This window comes from Centropristis striata, chromosome 6, assembly GCF_030273125.1.
Source record: "Centropristis striata isolate RG_2023a ecotype Rhode Island chromosome 6, C.striata_1.0, whole genome shotgun sequence".
NCBI classification, from domain to species: Eukaryota; Metazoa; Chordata; class Actinopteri; order Perciformes; family Serranidae; genus Centropristis; species Centropristis striata.
This window is the reverse complement of record NC_081522.1, coordinates 32,176,052-32,201,786: the sequence shown is the minus strand read 5'-3', so window position 1 is coordinate 32,201,786 and position 25,735 is coordinate 32,176,052. Positions and strand designations below refer to the sequence as shown.

General features: G+C 43.3%; 1 protein-coding gene across 2 annotated transcripts in view; it reads right to left on the bottom strand.

The window, feature by feature from the left end:
• Positions 1 to 25,625, bottom strand: part of LOC131972855 (sodium channel protein type 4 subunit alpha B-like) — a 31,179-nt gene extending 5,554 nt beyond the window's left edge. The window contains exons 1-26 of one of the 2 annotated variants that reach the window (XM_059334610.1): positions 25,411 to 25,625; positions 23,390 to 23,555; positions 23,167 to 23,304; positions 22,966 to 23,083; positions 21,297 to 21,387; positions 19,864 to 19,992; positions 19,693 to 19,778; positions 19,394 to 19,594; positions 18,523 to 18,583; positions 16,774 to 16,915; positions 15,739 to 15,942; positions 14,456 to 14,507; positions 14,136 to 14,374; positions 12,849 to 12,920; positions 12,682 to 12,765; positions 8,130 to 8,486; positions 7,593 to 7,722; positions 7,281 to 7,447; positions 6,268 to 6,343; positions 6,030 to 6,184; positions 4,605 to 4,778; positions 3,159 to 3,281; positions 1,528 to 1,812; positions 1,276 to 1,329; positions 1,059 to 1,190; positions 868 to 969 (exon numbers count right to left, since the gene is read on the bottom strand). In XM_059334610.1, the coding sequence (XP_059190593.1) occupies positions 868 to 969; positions 1,059 to 1,190; positions 1,276 to 1,329; positions 1,528 to 1,812; positions 3,159 to 3,281; positions 4,605 to 4,778; positions 6,030 to 6,184; positions 6,268 to 6,343; positions 7,281 to 7,447; positions 7,593 to 7,722; positions 8,130 to 8,486; positions 12,682 to 12,765; positions 12,849 to 12,920; positions 14,136 to 14,374; positions 14,456 to 14,507; positions 15,739 to 15,942; positions 16,774 to 16,915; positions 18,523 to 18,583; positions 19,394 to 19,594; positions 19,693 to 19,778; positions 19,864 to 19,992; positions 21,297 to 21,387; positions 22,966 to 23,083; positions 23,167 to 23,304; positions 23,390 to 23,555; positions 25,411 to 25,514 (3,642 nt within the window). In that variant the 5' untranslated portion in view covers positions 25,515 to 25,625. The remainder of the gene's footprint in view (positions 1 to 867; positions 970 to 1,058; positions 1,191 to 1,275; positions 1,330 to 1,527; positions 1,813 to 3,158; positions 3,282 to 4,604; positions 4,779 to 6,029; positions 6,185 to 6,267; positions 6,344 to 7,280; positions 7,448 to 7,592; positions 7,723 to 8,129; positions 8,487 to 12,681; positions 12,766 to 12,848; positions 12,921 to 14,135; positions 14,375 to 14,455; positions 14,508 to 15,738; positions 15,943 to 16,773; positions 16,916 to 18,522; positions 18,584 to 19,393; positions 19,595 to 19,692; positions 19,779 to 19,863; positions 19,993 to 21,296; positions 21,388 to 22,965; positions 23,084 to 23,166; positions 23,305 to 23,389; positions 23,556 to 25,410) is intronic. The other variant, XM_059334611.1, reaches the window with a different exon arrangement.
• Between the last annotated feature and the right edge of the window lie 110 nt (positions 25,626 to 25,735).

Here is a 25,735-nt window from a genome sequence, read left to right as displayed (position 1 = left end):
GAGTGCATGTTGTGGCCAATCAACACATGGCTCATTTGAATATTCAAATTAGCCATGTGTTGATAGGTCACCACACGAAAATGTAACCAATGAAAATACTTATTTTGACACAGCTTTTTTGACACACAATTTTAGCCAATAAGTATTAAACTAACAAGGTAACGTGTCAAAAGACAGACCTTTTTGTTATTTTCTCAAAAGGAGGACAAACGAGTGTCCGGACAGGACATTTAAAAGCCGGACTGTCCGGCCTAAAGCCAGACAAATGGCCACCCTATGAGAGAGTGGAGACATATACAGTGATGTAATGATGTGGCTCTTGAGTCTGTGGAAAAACAAACAGGTTCTGAGACCCAGTACCAGCACCAGCCCAGCAAAAGATCTAGGTTCGCTTTTGTCGAAAAGGGTTATGTGAGATCTGATGTCTCCAGACATTGTTGGTCTGAGCTTGGTGGACACGAGTCTTCAGTGTCGTGTTGGGGACAGTATGTGTGGAGTTGCGGACAAGGTGGGTGGTAGCAGTTTTACAGTAATAACTGGGGAATAACAGGAGTTTGTCCTTCCAGTTTATATGAGTTATATATGGACTTGGAGAAAGACTATGACCGCGTCCTGTGGGGGGTACTGCGGGAGTACAAGGTACCAGGCTTTTTGCTACGAGCTATCCGGTCACAGGTTCTCAGTGAATGTGGGTCTGCTTAAGGAATGTCCCTCGTCTCTGATTCTGTGGTTTGGTTTTCTGTGGACAAGTTCAGACCGGAGTGAGCTACTGCACCAAGTGAAGGAGTTCAAGTATCTCAGGTCTTGTTCAGCAGTGAAGGTAGAACGGAGTGTGCGACGTGTGCTGAGAACAGGAACTGAACCCACCTGAGGGCGTGGAATGGGTTTCTTAGATATCATTAAAGATCTCCTTATCCCCCTACGAAATTCCTGCTGCTTCTCTGACATGAAAAGACGTTTTCCTGCAGAGTAAAGAGAAAAATAAAGACGAGTAAACACCACAGTAAAGTCAAAATAAAGTCATGGGTATACATGCAAAGACAAAGATAAAAACATATCTTGTCTCTCTGCAGGTGGTCGATGATGACTCTGATGAGGAAGATGGAGGTGAAGAAGCAGCCGAAGATGATGAAAAAGATCCAGTAAAAGTATGTGTATATGTTGTTTTCATAGCGCGGCTGAGATTCCACCTACACAAACACACATGCACAGAGGCCAGTATCAGTACCAGTATCAGTGCTGGTCCCAGTAAAAGCTAACAGCTGGTGTACTGACCATATCAGCGTCTGAAGCTGCGTAGAGGAGATCAAGACATTCTGCTGAAGCCCCCTGACAGAGAAACAACACAGAACCTTAAAATGAAATCACTGAATTTAACTCTGTTATTATCCTTTCCAACAGATAACAGGTAATTTAAAACATTCTGTTAAAGTGAGTTTACATAGATAAATTAATCTTTGAACTGTTTTATTGTGTTCCTCCTTCCTGTGTGTGTGTGTGTGTGCGCGTGTGTGTGTTCAAACTGACCAGGTGCAGCAGCGACAGGTAACTATTCATCGTGTTGTCGTAGTTCATCCATATGTTTTTCCATGTGACCTCGCTGAAGTTAGACCACATCAGTGCCATACATTCGGTCTTGTTGTTCACAAATTCATGTAAGAAATATTCCTGTGACGTCTCATTGAAACAGTAAAAAAACTTTCCACCAAACTGATGCACTCCGAGGACACCAAAGATTAACCAGACGGTCAGGAACACCAGCAGCACACGACACATGGACGGGACGGTCCGGACCACGGTCTGCACAACCACCTGCACACAGACAGGTAGAGAGAGAGACAGGTAAAGATCTGCACACAGACAGGTAGAGAAAGAGACAGGTGGAGACCTGCACACAGACAGGTAGATAGAGAGACAGGTAAAGATCTGCACACAGACAGGTAGAGAGAGACAGGTAAATACCTGCACACAGACAGGTCGAGAGGGAGACAGGTGGAGACCTGCACACAGACAGGTAGATAGGGAAAGACAGGTGGAGGCCTGCACACAGACAGGTAGAGAGGGAGAGACAGGTAAAGACCTGCACAAAGACAGGTAGAGAGGGAGACAGGTGGAGACCGGCACACAGACAGGTATAGAGGGACAGAAAGGTGGAGACCTTCACACAGACAGGTAGACAGGGCGACAGGTGGAGACAGACACACAGACTGGTAGAGAGAGAGACAGGTAAAGACCTGAACACAGACAGGTAGAGAGGGACAGACAGGTGGAGACCTGCACGCAGACAGGTAGAGAGAGAGACAGGTGGAGACCTGCACACAGACAGGTAGAGAGAGAGAGACAGGTAAATACATGCACACAGACAGGTAGAGAGGGACAGACAGGTGGAGACCTGCACACAGACAGATAGAGAGGGACAGAAAGGTGGAGACCTGCACACAGACAGGTAGAGAGAGAGAGACAGGTAAAGACCTTCACACAGACAGGTAGAGAGGGACAGACAGGTGGAGACCTGCACACAGACAGATAGAGAGGGACAGAAAGGTGGAGACCTGCACACAGACAGATAGAGAGGGACAGAAAGGTGGAGACCTGCACACAGACAGGTAGAGAGAGAGACAGGTGGAGACCGGCACACAGACAGGTAGAGAGAGAGAGACAGGTAAAGACCTTCACACAGACAGGTAGACAGGGCGACAGGTGGAGACCGGCACACAGACTGGTAGAGAGAGTCAGGTAAAGACCTGAACACAGACGGGTAGAGAGAGAGACAGGTAAAGACCTGAACACAGACAGGTAGAGAGGGACAGACAGGTGGAGACCGGCACACAGACAGGTAGAGAGAGAGAGACAGGTAAAGACCTTCACACAGACAGGTAGACAGGGCGACAGGTGGAGACCGGCACACAGACTGGTAGAGAGAGAGACAGGTAAAGACCTGAACACAGACGGGTAGAGAGAGAGACAGGTAAAGACCTGAACACAGACAGGTAGAGAGGGACAGAAAGGTGGAGACCTGCACGCAGACAGGTAGAGAGAGAGACAGGTGGAGACCTGCACGCAGACAGGTAGAGAGAGAGACAGGTGGAGACCTGCACACAGACAGGTAGAGAGGGAGACAGGTGAAGGTGTGTGTGTGTGTGTGTGTGTGAGATTACCCTCAGGCCCTTGAAGCGAGACAGGGCCCTCAGGGGCGCCAAAGCTCTCAGAGTCCTCAGAAACTGGATGCTTCCCGGTTCATAGAATCCAAACGCGTCGGCTGCCAAAGAAACCAGAAACACCTGGAGGAGACAGCAGAACCATCAACACTGGGACCAGTTTACCCAGTACTCACTGACAGAAACAACACTGGGATCAGTTTATGGACTATCTAGATTGAAATGCCAGCTGGACCACAACACCCTCCTACAACATCTTGAGAACGTAATTGATCTCAAACTTCAGGCACCTTTGTGTTTCTGTGGTTTGGTTTAAGTAGATTAACATTAATGTATTACAGATTTCTCCATTTACCTTAGTGTCTGCGTAGTTTTTCAGACCCACAAAGTTATGATCCCTCTGTACATTACATGAACTGTCTTCTTACACCCTCCTAAAATCTCCCGTATACACTTTCATCAAAATCAAACGCCGAAATCCTTGAACATGCTTTCATGACATCGAGATTAGATCACTGTCATGCACTTTTCTCTGGCCTACGTCAGAATCCAGAATGCAGCTACCAGAGTCCTCACAGGACCTAATGTGGATCATATAACACATGCCTTCAGATCATTTGTTCTCTTTACTAGGATTTCTCAAAATTTAACCAGCTGGGAATTGTTAGAATAATCTGTTATTATCTTTGTTGACGCATGTCACTATCTATGCATACGTGGTTCACTTTCTGTGTATGTGCCCTCTCTGTGCATTTACAGATTAATCATGCAAGCTGCTTTGCTATAATGCTCATGTGCTAATATTGCTGTTAAACTATTGGTAAACTAAATACATTTACTTCCTCTGCCCAATTTAGAGTAAGATTCTATTATCATAAAAAGATATATTTTATGTGGATATTGTTTTGTTGCAAAATCTGTGTCTCCAATAATATCTCTGAAAGTCATATCAAGGTATCGAGTTTGTGTTTTGAAAGTTTGTTCCAGGTCAGGTCACGGACATGGTGTGCTGAGCAGAAAGATGACTGTCTTCTCTGCTTGGTGACATGACGTGTCCATGTATTGAATAAACTGACAAATCAGCGGATTGAGACTTGTGTCAGGCTATAAAATGGGTTCAGGGAAATTAGACTTCATAAACTGACCAGCCTATGTGTAATCAGAGAAGTGAAGATTGAACCCAGAGACTCTGTAACAGCACAATTCTTGACGTATTGTAATAAAATGAAGTTAAACTGAGAACTCAGACGTCTCCTGCTCCATCAAACGATCGGCGCAGAGAAATAGGTGAGCATTTTGTGTTGAAGTCAGATAATTTAATTTTAAAGGTTTCCTCAATGCATTTCTCAACTAAATTTAAATGACTGACCATGTTTTCAGTGTTGATCCCAATCCTTTTAAAGCTATCAATAAATTACTAATCACTGTTATTGATCAGGATCTTACGTTTAGGATGATGAAGTCGAGCCAGCACCAGGCGTCGGTGAAGTATTTCTTGAATCCGAGGGCGATCCACTTGAGAATCATCTCCATCAGGAACAGGTAGGTGAACACCACGTCCGCTCTCCCCAGAACCATCCGTAAGACCGGACGGTGCTGCAGGTGGATGTCCTCAAACATCTGTTCACATACACACTACTGTTAGCACCTGATCAGGTGTGTGACGGCCACTTAACTATCATCCACTGGATTTAAGGTTGTTAGGCATTTATTCCACCAAATCCAAAAAACTAAATCTTGCAATGTTTAGACAAATAAAAGTTAATTTGTGTATCTGCCCTGTGATTCAGATCTGCACCTAAAATGTAATGGGTTCTCCCTCAGCCCATGCTTTGCCTTCATCAGGCCAGAATTTTTTTGTAGCCCTCCTCCCTGGAGGTAATAACCATAGACTGTATAAATAACGGACGTAGTAACCGTGACGTCACCCATTGGTTTGTGGACTGGCCGTTTGAGGCATCGAGTTCAGCGTCATACTTGTCGCCATTTTGTGATGCCATCTTGTTTCCGGAAACAGGGAGCAGACCATATTTGGACTGGGGAGGAGCGAGAGGGATCTGACGACACTGACTACACGACTCTCTACAACGGCATCCTGACTGAGCGAAGTCGCTGCTAATTCATGTTAGCAATGACTGTAGCATTAACTGGAATGTAAGTTTTGGCTAGTAAAATACAAAAACAAAATTACGTTTCTTACCTAAAAAAAGAAAGATAACAGCGACTCCTTGTGTCTGTTAGTCCAACCAAACGCTGAACAAGACATTTTTTTATGAACAAAATGTTCAAGAAAACTTTCAGTAAGTGAAAAACCAGTGTGAAAGGGTCAAAGTTCCAAATTGGTAAACTTTTTTTTTTTAACTTTATTGACACAGTGCCATAGATGCGCATTGCTTTTCTCCTCTTTTGATGACGGCTTGCTTTGTTAGTCACGTGTGAATCAAAGGTAACCACGGCCCAAATCATACGATTATTTATCTTCTATTTTCTTCTAATATAAATTTGACCATTATTTACACAATTATCATTATATTGTCTCGAAGAACATTTTTTAATCGTGTTTGAGACCAAAGTGTTGTCCTAGAAAAAAATTCTGAGGTGATACATTAAGAGAGAAGTTGTCTCATTTTGTTTTTAAATGAATGGACCCAAATGCTTCTGCAACCTTCATCAGCTCCCCCTGCTGGACATTTTCGGTAGAATGCAGGCTGAAGGCACTTCCTGGTTTGCCTCACTGCTCAGACGGAGGTTGCCACTTGGTAATAACAGGTTCCAAGGGTGGTTCTGGTAAGGTGACCCAGATTTGTGTTGGTGTTGTATTAACCTGCAGGAATATTGTGTGACAATGAATAATAATGTGGGCATGTTCACCAGAGCTACACTGCTCAGCAGGATGATGACAATGATGAGGATCTCAAAGCATTTGTGTTGTACGATGGAGAAACAGGCTCTCCTGAAGTTGGACCAGCCCCTCCCAATGCCCTGGGACTTGTCTATGTTGAGGAACGGACAGCAACTGTAGCACTCTGAAATATGCACAGAGATTTATCAGGGCGGTTATTGATGACTGATTTGCTGCTGTTCAACACTGTTACAGGAAGACTCGTACTGTCACTGCAGCAGTCTTCAGGTCCGTCTCCTTTAGGATCTCCATCATCTAGATGCTGCTGGACTTCAGGGTGTCTCTGAACAAACACATAAAGGTTATCATAATAATTATCATCACACACAAACATGGTGTATGGGATTAGAACACTGACATAAATCACGCACTCGTAATGAGACATCAAACGAAAGAAATCAAACATCCGCATGCGCATATTGTTTTTTCGAGCGCTTTCAAATCACTCGCGAGCTATTTTTTATCCTGCATCTCTGCTCCCTAGAGCAATATTGTAAGCTGCGAGGAGAAAATCACGCTTTGCGTGTGCGCGGGTCCACTCTCCTCTGCTCGCTTGCGAGTGTTTTTTTTTTGTGGGCAGTTTTTGTCAGTAAGGGGGCGGGCCTTGGCGGGCATGCCAATCACCACTGTACCGAATGTGATTGGTTGAGCGACTTCGCTGATTATACAGCAAGGTAAGGCAACTCCACTAGGACAAACGGGACAAATCTCACAGCCTTGATTGCCCGAATAACATGGATTGCCATTTGGTGCTATATAATGCCTTGACTTGAAAGTTTGCAAAATGTCACACAGCAATGTACTTCAATATGCTTGTCTGAGTGCTGTCTTTTGTTTCCTCCATCGTTGACATTAATCTGATAAAAATTTTATCATCATCATTTATTTCTTAATTAATCTTAATCTAAACTGTTACAGGTCACTAATATGTGCTTACATTGTCAAAATGCTACAAAATGACAAAACTATAAACAGCTAAAAAAATGTGTTTGTTGGATAGTCTGTAGTGTGTCGATGTAGGCAATAGCTTATATTATTATAGTGTTCTAATCCCATAATGTTGGATCAAAGTCTAATAAGGGGGAGGTATTTCTCCATTTTTCTACTAAATTTCGATCAAACACTATAAGTTCACTGTTTAAATCACGGATTGAATCGTGTCTCTGTTTGTATGTCAGTTTGAGATAGAATACTGTGATAGAACAGAAAACTTTATTTACTTTCTCTTCATCTTCAGGCGTCTTTGCAGCATCAGCAATGTAGATCAACTGGGAGTCGACTGTATGCTGGTCACTGCCAAGGGCCTTGACCTCTGAAACCTGCTGGTCTGAGGCCACGACGGTCAAGGCCAGGTAGTCCTTGATGTTGTCTCCTTTACTGTCAACTGCTGAGAAACAACAACAAAAAATCCATTTAGTCATACAATGTGTCATTAAACTCTCAGTCTGAGCTTCTTATTCATGGTTTCTTCTAGACTAAAAAGCAAACCAGAAACACCAGAAACTGGAAATGTGTTTGAGTACTGATCCTGCCTGTGTGGTCTGGGTTGATATGGGTCTTCCCCACAGCCCTGCTGATCTGTTTTTTTTCTTTTTCTTCTAATGCCACCAGACTACCACTGCCAAATGAGCTCAGCAACAAGGTCAAGAACAGATTCAGGACCTGAAACAAGACCAGGAAGGGACTCATTAAGGAAAACATTCACAAACAAAGTCAGGTCCCATAAATGTGCCAGGAATAGATTCAGGACCTAAAATAAGGCTGGGACAAGATGAGCAACAGATTATGGGTTTGCAACAGAGTGGAGAAAAAAGTTCAACAAGGCTAGTCCTAGTCTTGGATTAAGGACAGGATCATATACAGGACTCAAAATCAGGAACAGTTTCAACCTGGTACGGAGTCTGCAACAGACTCAGGACCTATGTCTATATTGCTTAATAATTCATGGTGGTTAACTGGAACGTTTGAACCCAAACAGGCCTGGATCTGTTAGAACCTATGACTGGAGGAATTGTGACGTACAGGAACCGAAAGGTCCGAAAGTGATGCTGAAAACTGCTGAAACTCACCAGGAAGTTTCCGATGATCAGGAAGGTCATGTAGAAGATCAGACACGAGGCCTGACCTGAGACCTCCATGCAGTCATACAAGGTCTCGGTCCAATTTCCGAACAGGGCCCTGATCATTATCAGGAAGGCGTGGAAGAAATCATGCATGTGCCAGCGGGGAAGCTCGCAAGACGTACTGATAAGACAATTGTTGTCTTGGTAGTCCATCCTAAACAGCTGTAGGCCAACCACTGAGAAGAGGAAGACCATGATCAGCAGAAGGACAGTCAGGTTCCTCAGAGCCTTCACCGAGCTCCAGGTGATCTTTAGCAACATGTGGAAGGACGGCCACCACCTGGCCAGCCTGAACACTCGCAACTGCACAGGAGATAGGTAGACAAATGGTAAGTGGACAGGTTGACAAAAGGTAAGAAGACAGGTCGAGACAAGGTGGGAAGACAGATAGATACATGGTTAGGAGACAGGTAAACACAAGATAAGAAGACAGGTAGATACAAGGTAAGAAGACAGAGAGACACAAGGTAAGAAGACGGGTAAACAGAAGGTAAGAAGACAGGTAAACACAAGGTAAGAAGACAGGTAAACACAAGGTAAGAAGACAGGTAGATACAAGGTAAGAAGACAGGTTAACACAAGGTAAGGCAGAAAGTGAGACAGGTAGACAGAAGATGAGACAGGTAGATAGAAGGTATGACAGGTAGGCAGAAGGTGAGACAGGTTGATAGAAGGTATGGCAGGTAGACAGAAGGTGAGACAGGTCAACAGAAGGTAAGACAGGTAGATAGAAGGTGAGACAGGTAGACAGAAGGTAAAACAGGTAGACAGAAGGAAAGACAGGTAGACAGAAGGGGAGACAGGTAGATAGAAGGTCTGACAGGTAGACAGAAAGTATGACAGGTAGACAGATGGTGAGACAGGTAGACAGAATGTAAGACAGGTGGACAGAAGGCGAGACAGGTAGACAGAAGGTGAGACAGGTAGACAGAAGGTGAGACAGGTAGACAGAAGGTAAGCCAGGTAGACAGTAGGTGAGACAGGTAGACAGAAGGGGAGACAGCTAGATAGAAGGTATGACAGGTAGACAGAGGGTGAGACAGCTAGACAGAAGGTGAAAGGTGGACAGAAGGTGAAACAGGTAGACAGGAGGTGAAACAGGTAGACAGGAGGTGAAACAGGTAGACGGGAGGTGAGACAGGTAGACAGAAGGTGAGACAGGTAGACAGAAGGTGAGACAGTTAGACAGAAGGTGAGGCAGCTAGACAGAAGGTGAGATAGGTAGACGGAAGGTGAGACAGGTAGACAGAAGGTATGACAGGTAGACAGTTGAACCTGGTAGACAGAAGGTGAGACAGGTAGACAGAAGGTGAGACAGGTAGACAGAAGGTAAGACAGGTGGACAGAAGGCGAGACAGGTAGACAGAAGGTGAGACAGGTAGACAGAAGGTGAGACAGGTAGACAGAAGGTAAGCCAGGTAGACAGTAGGTGAGACAGGTAGACAGAAGGGGAGACAGCTAGATAGAAGGTATGACAGGCAGACAGAGGGTGAGACAGCTAGACAGAAGGTGAAAGGTAGACAGAAGGTGAAACAGGTAGACAGGAGGTGAGACAGGTAGACAGAAGGTGAGACAGGTAGACAGAAGGTGAGACAGTTAGACAGAAGGTGAGGCAGCTAGACAGAAGGTGAGACAGGTAGACAGAAGGTGAGACAGGTAGACAGAAGAACCAGGTAGACAGAAGGTGAGACAGGTAGACAGAAGGTGAGACAGGTAGACGGAAAGTGAGACAGGTAGGCAGAAGTACCAGGTAGACAGAAGGTGAGACAGCTAGACAGAAGGTGAAACAGGTAGACAGACGGTGAGACAGCTAGACAGAAGGTATGACAGGTAGACAGAAGGTGAGACAGGTAGACAGAATGTAAGACAGGTGGACAGAAGGCGAGACAGGTAGACAGAAGGTGAGACAGGTAGACAGAAGGTGAGACAGGTAGACAGAAGGTAAGCCAGGTAGACAGTAGGTGAGACAGGTAGACAGAAGGGGAGACAGCTAGATAGAAGGTATGACAGGTAGACAGAGGGTGAGACAGCTAGACAGAAGGTGAAAGGTAGACAGAAGGTGAAACAGGTAGACAGGAGGTGAGACAGGTATACAGAAGGTGAGACAGGTAGACAGAAGGTGAGACAGTTAGACAGAAGGTGAGGCAGCTAGACAGAAGGTGAGACAGGTAGACGGAAGGTGAGACAGGTAGACAGAAGGTATGACAGGTAGACAGTTGAACCTGGTAGACAGAAGGTGAGACAGGTAGACAGAAGAACCAGGTAGACAGAAGGTATGACAGGTAGGCAGAAGGTGAGACAGGTAGACAGAAGGTAAGACAGGTGGACAGAAGGTGAGACAGGTAGACAGAAGGGGAGACAGCTAGATAGAAGGTATGACAGGCAGACAGAGGGTGAGACAGCTAGACAGAAGGTGAAAGGTAGACAGAAGGTGAAACAGGTAGACAGGAGGTGAGACAGGTAGACAGAAGGTGAGACAGGTAGACAGAAGGTGAGACAGTTAGACAGAAGGTGAGGCAACTAGACAGAAGGTGAGACAGGTAGACAGAAGGTATGACAGGTAGACAGTTGAACCTGGTAGACAGAAGGTGAGACAGGTAGACAGAAGAACCAGGTAGACAGAAGGTGAGACAGGTAGACAGAAGGTGAGACAGGTAGGCAGAAGTACCAGGTAGACAGAAGGTGAGACAGCTAGACAGAAGGTGAAACAGGTAGACAGAAGGTGAGACAGCTAGACAGAAGGTATGACAGGTAGACAGAAGGTGAGACAGGTAGACAGAATGTAAGACAGGTGGACAGAAGGCGAGACAGGTAGACAGAAGGTGAGACAGGTAGACAGAAGGTGAGACAGGTAGACAGAAGGTAAGCCAGGTAGACAGTAGGTGAGACAGGTAGACAGAAGGGGAGACAGTTAGATAGAAGGTATGACAGGTAGACAGAGGGTGAGACAGCTAGACAGAAGGTGAAAGGTAAACAGAAGGTGAAACAGGTAGACAGGAGGTGAGACAGGTATACAGAAGGTGAGACAGGTAGACAGAAGGTGAGACAGTTAGACAGAAGGTGAGGCAGCTAGACAGAAGGTGAGACAGGTAGACGGAAGGTGAGACAGGTAGACAGAAGGTATGACAGGTAGACAGTTGAACCTGGTAGACAGAAGGTGAGACAGGTAGACAGAAGAACCAGGTAGACAGAAGGTATGACAGGTAGGCAGAAGGTGAGACAGGTAGACAGAAGGTAAGACAGGTGGACAGAAGGTGAGACAGGTGGACACAAGGTGAGACAGGTAGACAGAAGGTAAGCCAGGTAGACAGTAGGTGAGACAGGTAGACAGAAGGGGAGACAGCTAGATAGAAGGTATGACAGGCAGACAGAGGGTGAGACAGCTAGACAGAAGGTGAAAGGTAGACAGAAGGTGAAACAGGTAGACAGGAGGTGAGACAGGTAGACAGAAGGTGAGACAGGTAGACAGAAGGTGAGACAGTTAGACAGAAGGTGAGGCAGCTAGACAGAAGGTGAGACAGGTAGACAGAAGGTATGACAGGTAGACAGTTGAACCTGGTAGACAGAAGGTGAGACAGGTAGACAGAAGAACCAGGTAGACAGAAGGTGAGACAGGTAGACAGAAGGTGAGACAGGTAGACGGAAGGTGAGACAGGTAGGCAGAAGTACCAGGTAGACAGAAGGTGAGACAGCTAGACAGAAGGTGAAACAGGTAGACAGAAGGTGAGACAGCTAGACAGAAGGTATGACAGGTAGACAGAAGGTGAGACAGGTAGACAGAATGTAAGACAGGTGGACAGAAGGCGAGACAGGTAGACAGAAGGTGAGACAGGTAGACAGAAGGTGAGACAGGTAGACAGAAGGTAAGCCAGGTAGACAGTAGGTGAGACAGGTAGACAGAAGGGGAGACAGCTAGATAGAAGGTATGACAGGTAGACAGAGGGTGAGACAGCTAGACAGAAGGTGAAAGGTAGACAGAAGGTGAAACAGGTAGACAGGAGGTGAGACAGGTAGACAGAAGGTGAGACAGGTAGACAGAAGGTGAGACAGTTAGACAGAAGGTGAGGCAGCTAGACAGAAGGTGAGACAGGTAGACGGAAGGTGAGACAGGTAGACAGAAGGTATGACAGGTAGACAGTTGAACCTGGTAGACAGAAGGTGAGACAGGTAGACAGAAGAACCAGGTAGACAGAAGGTGAGACAGGTAGACAGAAGGTGAGACAGGTAGACAGAAGGTAAGACGGGTAGACAGAAGGTGAGACAGGTAGATAGAAGGTATGACAGGTAGACAGAAGGTAAGACAGGTAGACAGAAGGTGAGACAGGTAGATAGAAGGTATGACAGGTAGACAGAAGGTATGACAGGTAGATAGAAGGTATGACAGGTAGACAGGTAATCAGAAGCACCAGGTAGACAGAAGGTGAGACAGCTAGACAGAAGGTGAGACAGGTAGACGGAAGGTGAGACAGGTAGACAGAAGGTAATGATAATGTCTGACCAGTATAATGCTCGGACGGTTTGCGATGGTGAGTTCCAGCAGACTGCCAAGGACGATGATGCTGTCAAAAATGTTCCAGCTCACCTGTAACCATGGCGACAGAAGGGTTGATAACAGACACTCATTCAATGGAAACAGCATTCATCATCAGAAACAAGAAGTCTGACCTGAAAGTATTTGTACGGATCCATCGCCACAACTTTCACCAATAGCTCAGCTGTGAAGATCGCTGTGAACACCTGAGGTGGTCAGAGGTCAGAGGTGAGGGGTCAGGGGTTGAAAGGTCAGAGGTCGGGGGTCATGGCCACCCATCCCACCACCATCAGCACATATACAAACAATAGTAGTTATGTGTGTTGTACAGAGACTGCCAACCATGTTTGTGTCTGTGGTTAGCAGCACTCTCTTGTGGCGGCAGTATTTATTATGACACCAACACAGAAGTGTATAAAGAAGTATAGGAGTATAAAGAACAAGGTCAACTTCAGGTAGACCTTATTATTATTCTTCATCTTCAAGACGATTTTTAATGAAGTACTTGTTGTGCAGCAACATGAAAACGTGCGGAGAGATCAGGAATAGTGTAGGGAGTTACTGAGAAGACTGCTGAGCTGTGCTGATCCTCCCTTGAAGAAAAAGTATTTTTCCCTCTTTAATTTCTATTTGATTTTTTTGTAGTTTTCTTTTTGATGTAAATAATTCTCGTGGTCAACCATAATTTTTGCACCTTCACTTTTGACTGCGGCATGTCATTATTTTTGAAAGGCTTTTTTTTGTTTGTTTCCCTTACAAATTGTTTTTTGGAGGATTTTTTTCAGTCTCCCAAACAGCAACCTACCCTCACTCTGAGTCAGTGTGACTCATGTATTTTCACAATGATTTGCCAAAACCAGCACAAAAAAGGCCCATTGAAATGAATGGGTGGTTGAATTGAAAAGAGCTCAGAAACACCTCTCTGTACCAATACAATATACTTTATAGCTGAATGAAATCATTTATATAAGTAAGTTTAAACGGGTCACAAGACTCAAGTAGTTTAGTAAAATAAAAGCCCGAGAGGTAACTGTGTCTTCACAGGAAACCAAGGAGTGCGAGTACTCGTTGCGAAGCATGTACTAGTTTACTAGAATGAAAACCTGAGTCTTAACAGGAAATCCAGAGATACACCATCAACATTTTCTAGTTTTACTTATTTTAACTTTCTTTTTTAATACCATGGCGCTTTTGTCCCAACTTTTGGGAAACTGTAACCCTTCAAACGTTAAAGACATGTTCAATTAATTTTCTGTACCAGGACATTTCCTGCCGCTGTGGACAACTGGAAACTCTCCAGTAGGTCGTATTAGAGGGAAGGAACAAACCACACATTAAATTGTGTAGTTTGGAGGACTAGTAGTGGTTGTGTTTTATTACATTATTATGAGTTGGTCCTGATAACTAATCTGAACACTGACCAGTTCAGCCACACTGAGAGTCCATTCAAACCGTTCCGTCAAGGGATAGTGCTCCATGGCCATGAAGATGGTGTTGGCAATGAGGCAGATGATGATCCCGAGGTCGAAGAACGGGTTTGTGATGAAGGTGTACAGCTTCTGTTTGAGCCACCGCCAACAGCCACAACAGTTCCACTTCAGGAGGAAGTTGGCGAGGACAGACCAACATGGAGAACATGACCTCCGATCCTCATCAGACCCTGAAACACACAGCTGACTGACATCACACTTTTCTTTCTATTTGCTACAGACTAATGATGAATCCGGGTCATAGTGTGTACCTTCCGTGGCAGCGTCCGGACCATCAGAGGGCGCCGCCCTGCAGGCCGCCTCCTACAACAGCAACACATTTTAATGCTTCATTTGAACTAATTATAAATGGATTAACTAGACCCTTGAGTAGGTATCAACTGGGTCCAAGCCTCCCATGCAAGTCATACCCGGCGACCCGCAGAGGCAATGCATGTCGGGCCTGAAGGGCCATGTGCAAGACCCAAGACACAGCTTGAGAGTGACTTTTTATTTTCAGTCACTCAGGACTTTAATGCCATTAGCATTTTCTGTTTTGAATGTTTGGCACAGTGCCACCTAGTGGTTGATTGGCACCAAATTTTGCACAGAGCCTCACTAGAGTGTTAGAAAATACTGAGCCAAGTTTCGTATTAATCAGAGTAATTGTTGCCAAGATATGCAGCACTTCCTGTTTTCAGGATCTTAAACCTACAGGAAGTTTTTCATCTATAACATGTGCAATCAAAATTATTTTGACACCATTTAGTCATGAGGTACCACAGATTCTATGTGCTAAATTTTGTGCAGATCTGCGCCTTGAAGAAAGGCCATAAAAATAATTTGAACTTTTTTTGCAATTTTGCAAACAGTTTCAGGCGGAAATTTTGAATGTGTGACATAGTTTACTCAAGTTACAGGCCAAAATGCTCTCCCCTTGGTAATGCAGCACCTGCTGTTGGACATGTATCAAATTTGGCAGACGTCTTCATATGCACCACTTCCTGTTTTGACTATAACGCACAGGAAGTTGTTCCTCTATTATTTGAGCAATTTTTAGATTATAATAGTTCTTTAAACAATGATTTACCTTTGGGTTCCAAAGATTTTGTGTGCAACATTTCGTGCAGATTGGAATATGCGCCTTGTATTGAGTATTTCGCAATTTTGAAAAATCCAGGAGGAAGTGGGCATGGTCTATATCCAGAGATTCAGCTGAAAACAGGGAAAGAGTACATGCAAGAATTTAATTTGTGACATAGTATGTGGGAGTTATGGGCCAAAACGCTTTCACGTTGATTATAGTGGCACCTGCTGGTGGACATATCATTTTTTGTGCCTGCTGTACATGCAGCAGTCTGTACCAACCCTGCAAATGCTGATGTTATGGCATTTACGGTTTAGGCTGCAGTATGAGTTTTTTGTGAGGTAAAATAATAATATTAAAAATAAAAATCTTTGCGATGTCAATAGGTTTCCTAGAACCGCTGGGACTGGGATCGCCCCCCTCGGGCTTGGACCCCTAATTATTAACTGAACACTGACACGATCTCACCTCCTCTTCCTCTCTCCTCTTCACCACCTCCTCAATCTTCTGGAACACTTCCTCTCTCTCTTTGGCCTCTGTGGCGCTGACCTCTTCCCGATCTGCGATCATCCTGGCAACCACTCCCACAACCAGGCTGAGGAGGCAGAAGCAGCCGGGCAAGATGACGACCACAAAGTAGGTAAAGTAGGATTGACCTGACGTCCGTAATGTCTACAGACAAACAGGTGACAGACAGACATGTTTTTGGACCACAGGTATGCCACAGATGGACTTTGTTCATTTGCACACATTGAACTGACTTGAACATAAAGGCAACAGCATGCTGGATCGCTTTGTTCTTAAAAAGTGGACACAGTCCCCAATCTTAGTCTCCCAAGGGCCAGGTTGCGTTTATTCCACCTACTTGTGAAAACCTGGGCCTCAAAATCATCGGTCAGAAGAACATCTGTCACCATAGGAAGTCTCATCAGTTATAAAATTCTGCAACTCCATTCCTCACTCTTTTTCTCCACCCTCTCCCCTGAGAGACAGACCCAGCTATACTGAGAGGAGAAGGCCGCTCTCTTCTCTCCATCCTTAAAAATTCTCCTTAGAAATGGACATAGCCACAGAGAAGCCTGCCCTAAGATTGTGACTAGTTAACACACCGTTTACTGCCAACCTCTTCTATGAGAAGAACTCTAAGTAGCTTAGTAACTTCATGAGACTGATCTAGTTAAATTGGCTTTTTTCTGTTTTACAGAGTGGTGCCCCATCTCGAGGTGACATAGAGTAAATCAAGTCATATAATTTAATACAATTAATAATTATATATGATAATTAATAATAATCTGAACTCTCATCTAAATACACTTTTGAACTGTGAGACCAACATAAGTGGTGCTCAGGTTTGAGGCATATGTAGACCCCAACACAGAGACAGACAGGTGAAAGAGGCAGAGACAGATCAGAGACAGGGTCCTGTCTGTGAAACAGGGATCTGTCTGTGTAAGTGGGACCAGTGTATGTAAGTGGGACCAGTCTGTGTAGTCTGCTACTGACCCTCATCATCAGGTAATCTGAGAAATCCTTGGTCACCAGCTGGACCACAGTGAGCAGAGTCGGACCAAACGAGTCGTAGTTCATGTAGCCATAGTTTGGGTTTGGTCCGGTCTTCACACAGGTGTAACCTTCCGGACAGTACCTAAAGACAGTTTTTATTATTAGGGCCTGAGCAACAACCGCAAGGGTTGGCGAGGACTCTATTGGAATTGAAGGAATGATTATTATTATTTAGAACCAAATGAATTAGCTTTTTGGAGGCTCTATCATACATAAAAAGTTGTGAAACTGTGCACACACGTCAAAATCTGGCAAAATTTACGTATTTAGAGGTCAAGCAAATGGGCGTGGTCAAATAACTCAGTGGCGCACTCTACAAATTTCAATGGAGTGGAACCCAATGGTGAGCGTTCAAGTAGAGAAACAAAATTTGGTGGGCAGATGTAACATGTAGAGATGCACCAAAAAGCCTCTTGGACCCATACCCTAAAACCATCAGGAAGTTGGCCATCTTGAGTTTAGAGTCTACAAGGACTTAGAACATTCATATGATAAGTACCTTTACTGGAGGATCTCAGAGGGTTACCAACAGCAAACAGCAGCAGCAAAACATCAGTTAATTAACTCTCACACAACACATTACGCAGTACGATCAGGTTCTCATGCAGTAGGAATGCTGTTATTTTTTCAGTAACAGGGTAATCTAACTAATTACTGTTTCCGTCATTACGCCGTTAACGTTACTGAACATTAAATGCGGTTTGTTACTTTGTATTGATTGAATAAACTGTGTAATCCGAATGCACCTCTGGCTCCACACACAGCACGTGAGGAGACCGGGTGGGTTAACAACGAAATGAGCGATTATGATTGGGCAGAGTTGTGTTTCATGGTAGCCAATTGGAGCCAATGTTTTTACACACAAGCCAGCACACAAGCCAGCACACTCGCGTGACACACACAATATACATGACGGATACATGAATAGATGAGTGTTGAATGAATGAGTGATGAATATCTAGGAGTTTAATGTTTAAATGTTTACTTTTGTTGTGAACAAAATACTTGGAAGTACAGGTTGTTTACTTGACCAGTTGTCTCAGGTTGTGAGAGTTTGATTTAATTTGCTATAGAGTTAAGAACACTTTATATTGTTTAACTGTTTACTTTTGTTACAAAGATAATACTTGAAGTGCAGGAAAAAACCTCTGCTGTCTGATGTGCAATAAATATCGAAGGTTATGTACAAGCACCTGTCTGTTCTACTCATTTCAACTGACTTGTGAAAACTGCTCAGAAAAGTTGTAGTTCTTTGACAAATAGCAACTTTTTTTTTTTTTTTACAGTAACGCAAAAAGTTACTTCCCCTGGTGAATAGTTACTTTTATCATAGAGTAATTCAGTTACTAACTAAGTCACTTTTTAGAACAAGTAGTGAGTAACTATAACTAATTACTTTTTAAAAATAACGTTTCCAACACTGGTCAGGACACACAGCTGGATAAAGGAGACCTGGATTAAACTGCAGGAGTTGTGTGAGAGTTCATAAACCAATGTTTGAATATAGTTCTATTGTTCTTAAAGGCCGTCATTTACTTCAATTATACAAGAATGGACAGTTTTTGGATTTTCCATTCATGATGGAGGCGAGAAAAACAAGACTTTAAGGAAATACGGGGTTAGTTACAGACATACAAAGAGGAATTCTGGGGTTTATAGTATTCCTTTAAAAATTCATTGTGAACGTACCCGGCAGCAGAGTCATTTCCACATTGCAGAAAATCTAGTTGACCCGGCGGGTCGTAGATAGCTACCAGAGACAGACAGACAGGCAAACAGATAGACAGACAGGTAGACAGACAGGCAGGCAGACAGAGACAGGCAGACAGAGAGACAGGCAGAAAGACAGACAGATGGACAGAGACAGACAGAGAGGCAGACAGAGAAACAAACAGGCAGAGAGACAGACATACGGAGAGAGACAGACAGAGAGACAGACGAGACGGAGAGAGACAGACAGGTAAACAGACAGGCAGGCAGGCAGGAAGGCAGACAGACAGACAGACAGACAGACAGACAGACAGACAGACAGACAGACAGACAGACAGACAGGCAGACAGACAGAGAGACAGGCAGAAAGACAGAGAGGCAGACAGGCAGAGAGACAGATGAAAGAGACAGACAGCCAGAAAGACAGCCAGAAGAAGAGAGACAGACAGGCAGACATACAGGCAAACAGACAGACAGACAGGCAGGCAGACAGACAGAGAGGCAGACAGAGAGACAGATAGACAGATAGACGAACAGATGGAAAGAGACAGACAGAGAGGCAGACAGAGAAACAAACAGGCAGAGAGACAGACAGAGAGACAGACGGAGAGAGACAGACAAGCAGAGAGACAGACAGACAGACAGACAGACAGACAGACAGGCAGAGAGACAAGCAGAGAGACAGACAGACAGACAGACAGACAGATGGGTGGGCGGATGGATGGGCAGGCAGGCAGTCAGAGAGACAGGCAGAGAGACAGACAGGGACAGTCAGAGATCATCATCATCATCATCATCATCATCATCATCATCATCATCATCACCATTTTCATCATCATCATCATCGTACCGTAACTTGCATTGTTCTCGCTCTCTGAGTAATTGAACTCAGGGCTTTCTGTCATCCACTTGACGCATTTGTTCTTCATAGTTCCCATAAAGATCTGCAGACTCATCAGAGCGAAGAGGCTGAGGCCGAACACCATCAGAAAGATGACATCTACAAGTCCCTTCAATGATTGGACGAGAGCCCCAACAGTTGTCTTCAGACCTGAGAGGGGCGTGCGTTTAAAAACTGTTCCATAACCCTTTGATGTATGATTTTACACACACGCACACACACACACACACACACACACACACACACACCTGGGCTGATAGCGATGAGCTTCAGAACTCGAGGAATTGTCGTCAGCACATAATGGTCCCATAAATATACACTGTGCGACAGATATCTGAAAACACAACAACACATCATGTAACATAAATTACAATACAATTAATAAAATGTGATGATGAACATATTCAATGTATTTTTACGCAGTGATGATGACCACAAGGTCCAGCCAGTTCCAAGGGTCTCTGAGGAAGGTGAAGCTTCCGATGCAGAATCCTCTGGACAGAACCTTCACTACCACTTCAAACGTGTAGATGGCGGTGAACACGAATCTGAAATATTTAAAATGACAGGAAATAGAAAATAAAATGGATCAATAACTTTCATTCATATACAGTCATGAAAAATAAACATTATTAGACCACACTTGTTTTCTTCAATTTCTTGTTCATTGTAATGCCTGGTACACCTAAAGGTACATTTATTTGGACAAATGTAATGATAACAACAAAAATAGCTCATAAGAGATTAATTTAAGAGCTGATATCTAGCCATTTTCCATGGTTTTCTTGACAGTGATTTTGGTTATTATCAAGAAAACCATGGAAAATGACTAGATATCAGCTTTTAAATTAAACTTTGTTTTTTCTTATTATATATGTTCAAACAAATGTACATTTAGTTGTACCAGGCATTAAAATGAACAAGAAAATAAAGAGAAAAAAAAGGTGGTCTAAGAATGTTTTCAATGGGGTGGTCCGTAGCGTAGTGGGTTACACAGGCGCCCCATGTATAGAGGCTACAGTCCTCGCTGCGGTGGAGCTGGGTTCGAATCCGGCCTGAGCTCCCTTTACCGCATGTCCTCCCCTCTGTCACCCCCTTTCTATCTGTCTCTCGCTTTCAATAAAGCATGTAAAATGCCCAAAAAAATAATCTTAAAAAAAAAAAAAAAGAATGTTTTCCATGACTGCAATATATATATATATATATATATATATATATATATATATATATATATATTTTTTTTTTTAATTTATTTTATTTATTTATTTATTTTTTTTTACTTATTTTTTTTTTTTTCAAAATATATTATTTCCAAAAGCTATTTTCAAAATCGATTAATCAGCTTTTTTCAATTTGTCTTGATTCAGTGATTCCATAACTAAAAGCTAAACTGGAAATGGACAATAACAGAGAAAACAGTTGTTTCGGAGGCAATGGGCCTCATGGTGTCTCTCGGCAGATGGAGTCAGTCAATTATTATTGATTACTGCTCTTTTAGAGGATCAATACTTTTGATTTGGATGACTCAACCCTGAGGACAAGCTGCTAATGAAACCTAAAGAACAGAGAAATGTTCAGTGATGAATGCTGCAGCCAGCAGGGGGTGCTAACAGACCTAATTTTAAATGTGTGTTTTATGCTGCATGGGAGACAAACAAGTGTTTCACTTCCAAAGGACACAGATTCAGTCTCACAGATTAGACTTTTCACACAGTTCAAAGTCCCTGAATCTGTTTTTTCTCTGAGATGACAGCTTTGTTTAATCTGTTTGTTACAGCCGATCAATGATGAGGATTCTTTTCCTCTGTGTGTGTGTGTGTGTGTGTGTGTGTGTGTGTGTGTGTTTTCTCACTCCATAATGTGGCTCCATTCTGGAGGAGAACTCATCGTCATGAACACACAGTTGGTCAGAATCGTCAGCAGGATGAACAAATTAAAAAGAGTTTTTTTCTATTAAGGAAAAAAATTCACTAACATGTCAAACAGGCTTTTCTGTTGATTTTCTTTTAAAATCAGAAAAGTTGACTCCTGAAGCATCCAAACCTCGCCATGTGTGCTGAATGCTCAGAGCTGTTTATTAGTAGCTCAGCTAACGTCCCATAAACACAAAGGATAAGAAGAAAGAAGAAAAAGTTCAGCAGGACTGAAATAAAACATATATTATAATAATCTCATGAATAAATATAAAATAAAATTCATGTTGTTTATGTTCCTCTGATCAAAAACCGATGTTTCCTTGCAGATTTTTTTTCTTTGTAACTCTTGAGCATTCGTAACATTTCCTGTAAAGATCTTTTCCCCTGACAAACACCCACGGACATCTGGCTTCTGTCATTAGAGGAAACTGAGCTTTGACACCTGGGAAAAACAACTCTGTAGTAATCAGCTCTGTATTGGCTCCGGCTCTGATCAGCAGGGATGAAAACATGTTCAATTTAACTCCTTATTACCTCTGTCTCAGCATTGTTGTAAAATATAAAGACTAAACAAGTAACAGATATAAAAACTTAGCATAGCAGAAAATGATTTTGGACTCTAACAAGTGTTCTGATAGGTTGAGAACATAGGCAATAAGGCAGAAAGACGCAGCAGTGGTAGGAGAGTAAAGTTAGGCAGATATCACAATTTGGCCAAAATATGACTTAGGCAATTATGCTATGAGGCTAACGATTTGTAACATTTGTATAGTTACTAACTAACTATCGTTAGTAACTAACCAGTCGTTACCAGTCGTTAGTAACTAACGACTGGTGTCTGTTTGAGTCAGCAAGTTGCAGAAACAATGAGACGTCAGTGTTGCCAGATTGGTCTGTTTCCCGACAAGATATTTGGGCGGTTTTGTGTGTGTTGTGAAATGTAATCTTTATATGGCAACACTGCTTGGAGAACTAATCCTACATTTCCTACGAAAACTATAGGCGCGTTTACGTTACTTTTCAGGTACTTTTCCCTCTAGTGAGCCGCTATGGATGTGGCTTGGGAGAGAGGATCCGCCCAAGATCCACCCAACTTCACCGGTTAGGCAGGCTCAGAAAGTACCTGCCTTGGGTAGGTACGTTTCTGAGCTGCTTCTGAGCCGCTACTAACTAGCCGACGCTGAATGGATACAGTTGAGGCGGCGATTTCGTGCATACATGATTCCTTTGCTTTAATATGACTAGTGGAATATCTGATTGGCTGGTAACTTCAAAAATCTACTAACCGTGTTGGCTGGTGATCAAAAAAGTTAATTTAAAGCCCTGGACATAGCAGAAAGCAACCAAAACCGAAATGGGTGTTTTTTTTACTACTTTAAACGTGGAAAAGAGTCAGCGAGATTTTTTTGTGGAAAGAGGAAACAGAAAAGAGCAAAAAGAAAACATGAGAAAATCCCATAAATCAGTGGGAACAAACAAAATAAGAGGAAGTTTGATCAGATATCATTTGCTGCGTTAGACCCAGCGTCCCAAATCAAGACAAAAAAACACGCCACTGCTCTGATGAAGAAGTGAGCAGCAAGGCCTGACATCATAAAGGATATGAGTGAAGGAGGACCTTGATGGCGACGGTCCTCAGCGGGTTAAACGGACTCAGCAGGTAACAGGACGGCTCAGCACGAAACCTGGAGAGGACGTTTCCCTTACCGAGGACAATGAACGTCTGCAGAGAGACAGACAGGTCAGAGAAACAGACAGGTCAGACAGACAGGTTTGAACTGTGTTTCTTCTTAAACAGGCGGATACCTTCTGGGATTGGTAGAATGAATCCAGCTCCTCCAATGGGGTGTTGAGGAGCTCACGGGGCGGGGCTCCATAGATGAAGGGGAGGGGCTTCCCGGCCTGCAGGTCCCTGGCAGGTTTGGGACGGTCGCTCTCCTTCACCTGTCAGTCAGGGCGCCAAACAATCAGAGAGGGGGAATTTGATTCATATTTCATTTCAATTCTTTACATCTAAAAACCTCTGTACCTCTGTGTCCCTCGCCTGGGACTTAGTTTCCTGCCGTTTCTGGATCTGCTCCAGTGAAGCCGGCGTGAAGCGCCTGAACACCTCCTCACCAACAGGGGGCAGCAGAGACGCCATCCGGTTATTCTGTAGCGCTGCCCGAACTTCACTGTCTCCTAGCAGCCGCCTCCTGTGGGAGACGAGGCAGTGATAGTGTAGGAGTGGCGGACCCCACCACAAAGACTTTACATCAAACATCAGCTTTGTTTCCAGCTGTTTAAGTAAATAAATAATGATTCTTTTTAATCTGGAATTAAATGTTTTATTGTATTTTAAATTCACATTTTAAAGGTGAGACTTCTTATTTAAAGTTTAACTTTCATGAACTATATTTTTTACTTTTTTTTCTTTTTTTCTGTGTACAAACCTAATTTCCCAAAAAGTTAGGATGCTCTGAAAATGTAAATGAACACAAAATGCACCAAATGTTCCATTTAATTCAATAGTATTGTTTTTGAAAAGTTTTCATTTGAATAAATGTCACAAAGAATTAGAAAATTATTAAAACATTTTTTAGAAAACAGCCCAACTTTTCTGGTTTGTATGAAATTCATAAAGCCAAATTCTGTGACAATCGAGATGTTGCTCTGATAAAACAATACTGTTTGATGGTTGATTTATTTATGTATTTTTTAGTTTACTATATATTTGTGAAATTTATTATTGAGTATTTTGAATATAAAACTGTCTGTTTGATTGTGATACTGTGGTTATTAATCAATATGTGATATGTTATGTTTTATTTCAGTTTATTTAAGCTGAAAAAAATCCAGGAACAAAAGCTGCTCCACCAGTTTATATCAGTAATATTGTCACTTTGTCTTGTAATGTTTGTCTCTACGCAGACGATTCTCTATTGTTCAGAACAAAATTTTGAGCACATCGATTGGCCGCTAGCAGCTAATGGTGCTAACACAGCTAACAGTGCTCACAGTACTATCAGAACTAATATTGCCAACAGAGCTAAAGGTGTTGACAAAGCTAACTGAGCTAACAGTGCAGAACAGAACTTAGCTAATAGGGAACAGTATCACCGGAACCGGAATCAGCCGGTGATCGTTATGGGTCATCAGTGGAGGTGTTATGAGAGTGTATGAGAGCGGGCAGAGCACACACACACACACACACACCCACACACACACAACCCTTTCAGACTGCGTTTCTGCAAAAGTCCTATTATATTGTTGTGATGAGCTGTGCCAGCTTTTTGCCTGAGGATATTCATACTGATTTTGCAATGGCGTAATACTGCCATCTATTCACATTGCAGTTCGGCATCTGGAACAATATGGGAGGAGACGGGAGTGGCGTGTAACAGAGCAGTGGAGCACAGTATCACATACAGTATACATATGTATTGCGGCAGTTTGTGTACAATAAGCAACCTCAGTTTGTTTACAATAAGCAACCGTGGTTTGTTTATAATATCAACAGCAGTTTGTGTACAATAAGCGACGGATCTGATTCTACATTGTCAAGCAAAGTCTGTTTTTTATATGATTCGATTTCTGTCAGACTCAAGTCTCGCCAATTTTTCGCCTCTGTCACTCCTCTTTCACTACCTCCAAAGGTGGCACAGAGCCGGAATCACATGGTCCCCCCATCACGCCTTTGGCATGTTCAGATTGCAGGTGAAACGTTAGAGAGGCGTAAATATTAATCAGCTTAAAACGGCAGTCTGAAAGGGGCTACAGACTCACATGCACTCACAGACTCACATGCATGCAACAATTTGTTGTTTGTTGTCAACAAAGAGCAGATGTGCATTAAAATGCCATTATTAGTGTTTACACAGGAAATAGTTGTTTACTGATATGCTTTTTATGATATTTCATTTTATATACATTATGTTAAATAATGACAGCGAACCATCTTCACTGAGTTTTAAACGCTTTTTATTTGTTTTTTAGGTTTAAATAAAGATTTGAAAATAACCCTTCACAGATGCATGTTTGGACATTTTTTACAAGTTAAAGATTACTTACAGCTGTGAGGGAGCGAGTCTCAGCTGATTGGCTCTCTGCAGAAGCTCTTCTCTCTCCTTCTTGCTCCTCCAAAATTCCAAAAAGGACATTTTTCTGCTTGTCATCGTTGCATCAGTTTGTCCTCTGCATCCACCTGTCCTCACCTGTCTGTCTGTCTGTCTGTCTGTCTGTCTGTCTGTCCGCCTGTCCTCTCTTGTCTGTCAGTAACTGTCTCTTTCTCTGCCTGTCTTCAGTGGTCTGCCCCTCCTTGTTTCCCTTCACTGTGTTTGTGTTGAGTGAGTCCAGTCCACTCATCCAGAGCCATGTGTACAGAGTTGTGTGTGTG